This window comes from Micrasema longulum, unplaced genomic scaffold (genome assembly GCF_059751315.1).
Source record: "Micrasema longulum isolate JH-2025_06_02 unplaced genomic scaffold, ASM5975131v1 h1tg000185l, whole genome shotgun sequence".
NCBI lineage: Eukaryota > Metazoa > Arthropoda > Insecta > Trichoptera > Brachycentridae > Micrasema > Micrasema longulum.
In genome coordinates, this window is record NW_028277390.1 from 407,589 (window position 1) to 418,398 (window position 10,810).

General features: G+C 37.8%; 2 protein-coding genes across 2 annotated transcripts; one reads left to right on the top strand and one right to left on the bottom strand.

Annotated features, from left to right (window-relative positions):
• The first annotated feature begins 316 nt into the window (after nucleotides 1–316).
• Nucleotides 317–1,385, top strand: LOC148283859 (uncharacterized). Its single transcript, XM_088243107.1, has 2 exons — nucleotides 317–476; nucleotides 681–1,385. Exons 1-2 carry the CDS (start codon nucleotides 416–418, stop codon nucleotides 1,334–1,336), a joined length of 717 nt encoding a protein of 238 aa, XP_088099233.1. The 5' UTR covers nucleotides 317–415; the 3' UTR covers nucleotides 1,337–1,385.
• Nucleotides 1,386–5,048: 3,663 nt separating this feature from the next.
• On the bottom strand, nucleotides 5,049–10,467 carry LOC148283860 (uncharacterized). The gene is made up of 2 exons (XM_088243106.1): nucleotides 10,237–10,467; nucleotides 5,049–5,867 (listed from the first exon to the last, which is right to left on the bottom strand). The coding sequence occupies exons 1-2, from the start codon at nucleotides 10,313–10,315 to the stop codon at nucleotides 5,194–5,196; spliced, it is 753 nt and encodes a 250-aa protein (XP_088099232.1). The 5' UTR covers nucleotides 10,316–10,467; the 3' UTR covers nucleotides 5,049–5,193.
• Between the last annotated feature and the right edge of the window lie 343 nt (nucleotides 10,468–10,810).

Sequence of the window (10,810 nt, forward strand, 5' to 3'; positions counted from 1 at the left end):
ATAAACTGTTTGGGTAAAGAAAATATAGAATTGAAAATTAAAGATTATTGAACAAGCGTTTTATTGCGACAGAAATTACTAATACTAAAAACAAGTTTAATAGATGAACATAAAGGACATGTCATGTGCGGCGCGCGATACGCCGTGCTGCGGTGGTCCACCCCTGGCGGTCCTGGCTGCGTTCCCCGCTTCATTTTTTGTGTATATTTGTAAATATTCGATTCGCACCGAGCGGAGCAGGTCGGCGGAGGTAAAACCCATGGCGGCTCTCCGCGGTTCTGCCAGTGTATAAAGGGGGCTGACTCCGTTGGCGCTCACGTCAGACCACCGAGAGCAGCGGTCTAGTCACGAGCCGCGCACCGCACAACCACACACCGCACACCACACACCACACCACAGTATACACTATACGAGCATGAAGCTGCTTCTCGTCTTCCTGGCGGCCGTCGTCGCGGCGCACGCCGCCACCTTCAGGAGTAAGTACACCTTCCCCGGAACCGCTGCGTGAAGTGATACTGAGGAGTTTACTCTAAACCGACAGTAGATCTTATGGCTTTCAATTCATATTCTAAATACAGTTCATGTTTTGTGTTGTGTTTATCTGCAGTAGTGTTCCGTCTAAAAATAAAATAACAAAGGTTATCGGCGTGATTTATTAATGACATTCTCATCTGTTTCAGTCATTCCGATCTCGGAGGATGAGCTCGCCATGTTGATGGAGATGCAGGGAGATGAAGAAGGAGTCGAGCTCGCGAGGGAGGCGCGCTCTCCCAAAAGGAACCGGCACAACCAGGGCGGAGGCGGCTACCCGGGCGGCTACCAGGGAGGCTTCCCCGGCGGAGACGGGAGCCAGTTCGGCTTCGGAAATCAGGGCTTCGGGGGCAACCAGGGATTCGGAGGCAATCCGGGCTTCGGCGGCTTCGGGGGCATCAAGGGAAGCAGCTCCTCGGCTAACGCGGCCACCAGCAACTTCAACCAGGGCGGAGGCTTCCCCGGCTTCGGGGCTTCGGGCAGCCAGTCGCAGGCGGCGGCCAACACCCAGAGCTTCGGCATCGGAGGAGGGGGCGGGTTCGGCGGTAACGCCGCCTCCGCGAACGCCGGGACCAGCAGCTTCGGAACTGGACACGGGGGCGGCGGCGGGAGCGCCACCAACGCCGCCGCTCAGACCCAGAGCTTCAACGCCGGCCTCGGGGGTCACGGGGGTCTGGATGCCTCCGGCAATGCGGCCTCCGCCAGCGCAGGGACCATGACCTTCGACGCAGGCCTGGATGGCCACGGGGCCTCCGGTTCCAGTAACCAGGCGAGCGCTCAGACTCAGGACTTTAGCTTTTCTTAAACTCCGAGGTTCTCGTTATTATTAGATATAAGTAAATTTCCTATAAAATAAGTCGCTGTAATTCGTTTTAAGTATTTATTTGGTTTGTTACAATTAAATATTATTATTAAAAAAATAATAGTTTTATTAAGGAAATATTTGTCCCTTTGTCGGATACTATTTGTCTGGATTTTCTTATTAAGGATATTTACTTATCAACCTACCAGCTAATAAATATTTTTTAAGAGCACCTTACTTCCGCCTTGCCTTTTGAACGCAAATCAACCAGGAAACCAGTTTGGCAGCATCACCAATAATAAGGCGGATAAGCTGACAAAGTTAACGGCTGAATCGATCATCGAAAAATACCAAAGAAATCTCAAATAACTCAATACAGCGTTATTATTCACAAATGGAATGCAATTTTTTATTTAATACTAATTCTTTAAATTGCTGCCCAAATCTCGCATCTCTTTCCCAAAAGTAATGTTGACTTTCAAATACTAAATTTTGTGCAAACTGAGTGTGTGGTTATCACCATATTATAATGTAAATATTTGAATAGTCTTATGGAAATCACATCGAGTCATTTTTGCCTGCGTCATGTGTGATTGAGGTTTGTCAGCGAGATGTATAACCATATTATCGCTTATATTATATACGTACACCGAGTTCCCATGGCCGGCTGGTGTCCGCAGTCGGATGGCAGTATCGGGCTATATATCGAGTGTGAAACGAATGGTGGACAATACATTGCAAGTGCACACCAAACAATACACCACCGTGGCGGTATCACATCCTCTATTTCACTGGAAAACTGTGAATAATCTATTCATATTCGGAATTGATCATTTCTCCTCGAATATTTAAATCCCATATCCCGCAAGTTTAAATATTATAATAACACACAAAGTGACACTACGAGACAATCCAGTAATATTTTGAGTACATGTATTGCTGAGACACTCCAAGATATTCCCTATTTATTGATGCATTGAGGTTTTTTCAGCTTAGAGCGAATGCAACTAAAGGGCGCTATGTAGAAGTCTGAATAGGGACCCGGGAGATATCGTAACCTTTATAAGTCATAAGGACTTATCACGGGAGGTAATATATCATTCATGGTAAAAATAGTAAAGTCAAATGCCGAACCTTTCTAAGTGGTACGGGCGGTCTGTTAATATGGTCCGGCTTCTCCTGAATTCGTTTTCTGTGGTTTCCTCTGCATTAAACAAATATGGAGAAGTTCCCTAACAAGACCACAGCCAATTATCCTGCCTAATTATCACAAAAAAGTTAGAGCATTTGGAAGAAACGTACTCTTTGCAATAAACAAATAAATAGTCCAGATCTTGTCTCGATGTCCCTTATGTTTGTCAATGCTTTTTTTCTTCTTATTTAATGTTTTTGACTAATCTATATCGTAATATTAATTCTCTATGAATTGTATAAATGAACAAATGTCCAAAAAATAGTAAGCCTCGTCCATAATAGGCAATGCAAACAAAATGGTGAATATTACACAGTACAATAAATTTATTACATACACCAGAAAATGACAGATTTAATGCCTTATTGATGCCTAAAATTTCATATTCCCTTCTCAAAAAAATCTGTTCAATATCACATTCTAGACAGTTTTATTTTTTAAAAATTCTCTCCATTCAATTAGACTAGTTTTTTTTCTCGTTTTTCAGGGAAAATAACATTATTTTAATATATTTATACATATAAAATTTTTCGAATCATGTTCAAGAGAAGCAAAACTAGTGATTTTTCTAGTTGAGTAAATATTTTTTTTGTATTTTTCATACAAATAATAGTGATAAAATATCACTGTTCCCCAATTGTTTTTTATCTGTATATTATCTTTATTCTTAAGTTTAAAATTAACTTGTTCCAAACACTTAAAAATATAGAATCTCTCCATTGACGATTCTGGATCGCTTTACAATATCACCAATATTCGTCTGACCCGTTTCGCAATAATGCCCTTATTACTCACGTTTGCAAATATAGCACACTCAAATTTTCCCCATGAAAGATTGAATTATTATTTAAAAATTTGTAAGTGAAATCATCAAAAAATTTCATTATAAGGCCGGTTGGCTAGTAAATGATTTCGCTCTTCATTAAAAATAGCCATATAGTAAATTGGAGTTAATATTATAGAAGTGTAAATTATAGTAAATTCAAACGCATAGAATTATATTTATCTGTACATATTATTTTAAAAGTTGTAAACTGTAATATCAAACTCAAACTATGGCGAACTTAATGGCAACATGTTATAATCTAATTTCTAATAACAGTTTGAACAGAGTCATGTTGTAGTCAAGAGGTGGCGTTGTTCACATTCATAGGATTCAATGATACACAAACCGAACCATACAACTTGTTACTGATTTTAAAAAAAAATGTATGTAACGAATCAGTAATAGATAATGTTTGAACGATTATTCAATTAACAATTGCAAGAAAAAGTGTGTTCTGAGAAAATCTCTTAATATTAAATCGATGTACAGTAGAACTCCAATTATCCGAGTCCCAGTGGACCGGACCCTATTCAGAAAATCGAAAATTCGGATAGTTAGATTTTTTCCAAAAAGGGTCTGTTTTAATTCATTTCTATATTATGTATGTTGGAAATAAAAATGAATGGTTGAAAATAAATTAGGTTTCAATTAATTAAATGGAATGGCAACACTTTTACATGTTAAGCGTAGTTACAAGTGCTGTACATTAGTACAGTTTGTACGTACCGTTCTGTAAATGAAAGTCATTGCTTGCTGAACATCTCGGTCAAAGTAAGCTGTTTGACTGTCATCATCCGTTTTCGGGCAACCAAGTTGTTGTTATGCGAATTGCAGTACATTTCTGTCTTTTTTTTTCTGAAATTCTGAAAGCGATTCGGAAAGTCGGAGTTCGGATAGTAAGAGTTCTACTGTACTTGTACCAAATCAAACGCTATTTTGTATGTAACGATTTTTTAAATACCTATAAAATTATTACCTGAAGTAATGATTAAAATGATATCTGTTGAACAAAATTAAAAACGTGAATTAAATGACAGTGATAATAATAAATAAACGATTTTCAATTGCTGAGATTATCTCGTTGACTAATTAAAAAGTAATTGAAAAATTTATTTGTTACTTGAAATTAAATGGGTGTATTTTTAATTGAAAATCGTTTTTTTTTCGTTCATTTTGTTTTAATGTATGGCATACAGTTTTGTTAACTGTTTTTGTGATTTTGGCTTGGTAAATTAAGTAGGTTCCTGCGAAATATCTCAAAATAATTATTTTATCAAAAGTTTTTTTTAAAAAATAATTTTACCTCAGCTTATAGTTATAAACTCTTATATTTTTACGGTATTTCCCTTTAACGATTTCTTCCGTAATTAAAGTTTGTAAACTGTGTAAAGTTTCGTAATACGTATTTTTTGTCGCTATTTAACGATGGGTACTTCAAATTTATTATATGTTGAGATAATATATTACGTACATACTCTTCTCATATTTAATTATGGTATTCAGCGATGGGTTAGAAATACATTGAAACCACTTCAGTAAACAGGTGTATCAAAAAAACCTCTTCATTGAGTTTTGAGTTAGGATTTTACACGCTCGTAGCTGGGGGGCATTTTTTTGCGGGAGTTCATTAAATCTCGTAACAGAAAATAGATTAATGAAATAAAATTGGTAAACTAAAATACAATAGAAAGATATGGTTTTGCCATCAAACATCGTCTTTATATTTTTTGTAAGAACATAAACGGACTACAACAACAATCATGTTGAAATAACAAATAATAAATATGATTTTTTACTACTAAAAATAAATTAAACTATTAAATAACTCTTTTGGATTTTGGATTATTCCTTTTTTTCGGATTTTTTATTACAAACACAATCTTTTTTCTCTTTTGCAGCGGAATCTTTGTTTTCTTGGTCTTCACTGCGCTCGGGAACTGTTTGTTCGGCTACCGCGACGTGCGGCGGAGAGTAAGGGAGGGCGAAGGGCACCGGTCCAGAGGGGCCCACGATCACGGGGGGCAGGGGCTCCACCTGCGGGCCGCTGTAGGGCCGGTGGCTCGGGTAGTGCAGCGCGCCCTCCGCGCGCAGGAAGGGCTCCGCCCCGTACTCGGGGAACCCTCGGCCGTACCCGTGGTGGTGGTGATGGTGGCCGTGACCGTAGCCCCCGTCGTACCCACCGTGGCCGTACCCACCCCCGTACCCGCCGTGACCGTAGCCCCCGTCGAACCCTCCGTGGCCGTACCCGCCCCCGTACCCCCCCTGGCCGAAGTCCCCTCCGTGGCCGTGGTGATGGTGGTGGTCGGGGAACCCGTACCCGCCCCCGAAGCCGCCCCCGTAGCCCCCTCCGTACCCGCCCCCGAAGCCGCCGAACCCGCCGAACCCATACTGACGGCTGACGCGGCTGCCGTCGTCCGCTACTTCCCCTTCTCCCGCCCCCATCACCGCTCCTAGCGGCAGTGGTTTCTCAGGAACTTCCTCTAATAATACCAAGCCTACCGGAGTCGGAACGTCTCCTGGAAACAAATATCACGAGCTAGTTATTTTTAATTTATTTATTGTACTCGGCTGACTGCCTTTTATAAAATACAATGTAGCCCAAAGTCAAATACACAAATATATATTTATTTTTTTGCACTAAAACGGGCTAGGAGACCTAAGTACAGTATTTAACTACAACACAGAACACCCAGGGTTGAGAAAAATCAAATTTAATATTTTTGCTCACCCGGAATCGAGTCCGGACCTTCCGCGTATTAGTCGAGCGTCTTAGGCGTTACATCACAGGGTTTTTTTAATATTTTTTTATATTACTTTAAAAAGCATTCAGTATAAAAATAAAATACAAATGGGCATATAATATATAAATTAAGATGTGTTGACAATAAAACATATATACATATATATATGTACTGCCGAAATAACAAAATTGTAACTTTTTAAGACACTCTCCTAACTTTTGCGAATAATCTGTTAGGAATACATTTTAGTTAATAAGTATATACGTAAACATATTTTTATTGTATTCTATATTGTATAAGAAATTATGAAAAAAACTGTTTTGTGTTATTCTATAATTGAAAATATATATGCATATGAAATTGTCGACGAATACCTACAAATTGTATGTTTTCTAGTTTGTGTCTTTGAAGATGTAAAATAAATATAAAAAACAACTCGTCTTTAACCACTCACCTTTTATTTTATTGACAAAATAAACAATTAGTACCCAAAAACTAAGTGCTTCCAATTCAATGTTAATTTATAACACGAATAACCGCAGAATTAGTACCTACTCGTAGAACCGTATTAGTAGTGTTTATATATATTTTAATCCTGCTCGTATACGAGGAGAAAAAATGGAGATAAACTTTGTTAATGTGACTGAGGTAAGAAATGACAACTTTTGATGTGTTAAAAATATCAACAATTTTCCCAAATTTATTATCAATAATACCGGCAGTTCGCCAGTTTTTTTTTTCCGTAGTTAATCTAATTAACCTAATTATCATCTAAAACAAAACAAGCAATACAAGAATAATATTTTACTGGCTACAAAAAAACAGGTTACTTTTATACTGAAATAAAATTCGCTTGCTGAATACGGCTTCTGCGGATGGATATGAAATAACATTTTTTGCCTTGTACGTTTTTTTGAAACATGAAACATCATAATTGTGCAATTTCTTGGCAATCAAAGTCAGAGTTGACTATTTTATACAGAAGCATAAAACAAAAAAATCTGTACGGTCATTTGAGGGTTAAGGATTAGTTCTGCTTGTAGGTAATTTCTTATAGTTAATAGAATGGATAGGGTTATTGAGCTTGTGTTAATGTTAAGCATCTTAGTTTTTTGACCGTTTGTAAGGTATACTTAGAGGAGTTCCCCCGAAACATTGTTTTATCGTAACATTTTCTCCTCTCTGACTTGTATCAAACATTTCATTCGCAATTACCTCGAAAGATTTTCATGTAATTTTTGAGATTTTTTGGAAAAGAACGCTTAGATTACTCGTAGATTCAATTTATTTATATAATACCGTAGTTGTTTTTATTATTATTAAATAATATAACTTTAGTCGACCAAAGTCTCTTGTTATTCATTCCAATTCTTATATATCGAAAGGATAATTCGTTTAGGGATTTATCGGTTTCTCGAAAAACTTTTCCCAACTTCAACACATCAGTATTTATTATTTTAGTACTATTCTCCCGGTTCTTCTCCAGACTACGTTTTTTCTCAATGCTCGACCTACCATTCTACCATAACCTTGCGAGTATATTTATTTTCCTCATCACGTGACAATTTAACCTGAAATTCCTGATTTTCTTTTTCTTTTGTGATCAATTTGTTATTTATCTCACTGAACTTTTCATATGAATCGCTATAAAATTTAAAAGCAATTCTTCACTGTTTTTTCAGTTTTTTTTAAAAAGCTCATATTTTATTCGTAGCCATCTAATTTTGTATTGTTATAAGCATACTCATTATTGCGGACTCGTTCAGCGATTCTTTTAAAAGGTTGTATTTATTATGCGTCGCACAATTAGCGGAAGTCACAGGTAATTTATTTAGTGAAAAACTTAACATAGGGCGCACTTCCATTTGCTACGATTTAAATGATAAATTTTATAAAAAATAACTTTTTTATATTGCCACAGTATATATGTCAGCGCGTGAGCCTGCCATGCGAGAGGTCTCGAGTTCGATTCCGGACATGGTCGATATGAAATATTTATTTAAAAGGGTGTTTTCACACTAGAATATTACATAGTCCCTGGAGCGTAAGACTGATCATCTTACCTTCATGTAACAAAAATGATCAAGATACGCTGCGATTGGTGTACCAATGCAGTGCCCTATTCACTGTTGGGTGCGGAAATGGAATGATGATAATGGTTTTAAATATTTTTTAAAAATAAAACAAGAAATATTAGCGTTCTTATAATTTCCCCAAATATTTCCGTTTTTGGTGGCCATTTTCAACGAGTTGCAAATAACTCACTATTAGAAAATAGAAATCAAGTTGGGGTAGAGTGGGGTTTGAACTTCTGGTTCGGACGTTTGATCCGTAAGTCCGCAACACTAGCCACGGGACCACAACCCGATCCATAAAATTCTTCGACATTCGCAGCATTTGATCCCATCACCCTGAAGAATACAGTTATTACATTTTACAATAAAACAATCTGTGTTGGTTTATAATAGACTGTTTATTTATGGTTATTTAGAATTGTCTGTCCATGGATTGTCTAGTATATGATAAAATATTCAAGGTCAATATTGTATACCGTTTTGGATGTGACAAGCCGAACTACAGAAACGCGGCACTCCATACATGCAGCAACGCTGTAGTGTGGATTGACCTTAACTAACGAGAGCGAGATTTCAAATCTCACAACAATGATACACAGCCCCGAACAGCTGATTCACCTTTGTGAGAAAATAATATTTTGACCGACTATTTGAGTTTAATGAGGAAGTTCAGTGGTTTTTTTTATATTTGGTAATAGACTATCAAACTAAGCCAACAAGGCATCGTATTTCCATCGTTACGATTCATCAAAGCGTTATAACTTTGAAGTTGCTTCGCCTGTGACGTCACAAGTTGTCGTCCGCGAGTTGTGCTGACATTTAAAAGTGGAGCCCCGTGGCGTAAAAAAACACTAAACGTTGAATAAAATGGCTGCCTGGAAATCGGAAATCTATTACAACACATAAAAACGACTAAAACATCTATCTATTACAACAACGCTATAATTGATTCGTTGATTTACAAGAACTTGTGACGTAGATAGTTCAAATTTAATTATATTTTTTTTACATTTCCAAGAAACTTGCCCGTCCAATTTAATGCTCTAATTTTTAGCGCGTGTAAGAAAACATTTGTTATGTCAAATTTCCCGTAGCACTGAACTTCCTCACTGTGTAACATAAATTTAATTTTTTGAATTTCTATACATTATTCATTGGAAAAAATATTTACTAATATTCGATTGAGTGGTATTTTTTGTTAATATTACTTGTTTTTTTGAGTTAATTAAAAAAAAGTTACTATATTATTGCCACTAAGAAGGGCTGTTAATTATTCACCCAGATTCATTAGTGTTGTTATTATTTATAACAACCGTATTATTATATGGTACTTGGCGCCTTAAACATATTAATCAGGTGCCGTTGCGCAGTTGGTTCTACGGCTAACTGTGAAGCTGGCGTCCCGGGTTCGATTCCCGCCAGTTGCGAGAAAGAAATCCAAAAAAAGTTTTTTTTCTTAATTGGTCTGGGTGTTGCGGTGTATTTTTCATAGCTTTCTTTCAAATCGTCTCTTTCCCACCTGCTGAAAAGTATCTGAAATAGAGGCTTAGCGGGTTATGCCTCTAAAAAAAAACTTTTTTTTTTCGTACGCAATGATTTTTAAATGTTTAAAATAATTCATTTTTATTTTTAACGACTTCTTAAAACACAAAAAAGTTAATAAACAAGAACACAGCATAACATGATGAATATTTCGGAATTTTTTTAAACATTTTTTTCATTTCGTCGAAAATAAGATTCACGACTTATTTGGTTCGATTGTTTTTTTTGAGAACTCATATGTATGCGGTCCAGTATGTAGTAGTAGGCTGTAATTGTATAGGTGCGTAGAATTTCACGGTCACTTATCAATACGTGTCTTGTTTTTTGGGTGATCCGGGGGACGTCGGATTCGTTCCGACGTTTCTATTATCGTTACGGCAGCCTTTTGAATAGTCTGTCCTTTAGATGGCTCCTGCAACGGTAGCCGAAACGGCGGAACGAATCCGACTTACTCGGGATCAACCGGAGAAGATTATACACATTGACTGCGGTAGTGTTCGCCTCGTAAAATGGTCTGTCCCACTTACCCAGCGACTTGCCCGCAGCCGGATGGAGCTGCAGCAGGACGGCCCCCAGGAAGGGTAACATGGCTCCCCGAAGTGTCATCTCGGCTCGCTTCTAACAGAGAACTGACCTCCGTTACGGTCCTCTCATTTATATACGCGTACGGGAAGGTACAAGATTAATATTATATTATGAACTCGATAGTATGCAAAAAACAGCCAGCTATGTTGAACAGTTAACAGTTATGTATGGGTTTCGGGTAACGGTGAAGACTAGCGGCCTCCCTGGAGGGGAAGGGAGGGGCTAACACGTTCAGGGGGAACCAACACATGCACATGGCCAGTACGCGATTAATATTTTCCTTTACTGAATACTTCTTCTTCATATTTCAAGAGATCCTAAGATCTGTGTTGAAGAAAACAAATAAATTGTCCTTCTGAAATGAAGAGGTCCAACTCTCCCTCCGTCTCTGGAATGGTCTGATGGGGTTTCATTGGCTGCAGCGTCCGCGAGTAGTTACAAAGCTTACACAAACACAGTATTATACTTAATTTGTTTGGTTTTATTTTCATAAACGGAAATTAATTTTTTGCATGT

Excerpts from the sequence above, each read along its gene's own strand:
- LOC148283859 (XM_088243107.1), top strand. The coding sequence starts at position 416 with ATGAAGCTGCTTCTCGTCTTCCTGGCGGCCGTCGTCGCGGCGCACGCC. Across the intron at positions 477-680 it reads GCACGCCGCCACCTTCAGGA|TCATTCCGATCTCGGAGGAT; the intron begins GTAAGTACACCT and ends CATCTGTTTCAG.
- LOC148283860 (XM_088243106.1), bottom strand. The coding sequence starts at position 10,315 with ATGACACTTCGGGGAGCCATGTTACCCTTCCTGGGGGCCGTCCTGCTG. Across the intron at positions 5,868-10,236 it reads GGCTGCGGGCAAGTCGCTGG|GAGACGTTCCGACTCCGGTA; the intron begins GTAAGTGGGACA and ends ATTTGTTTCCAG.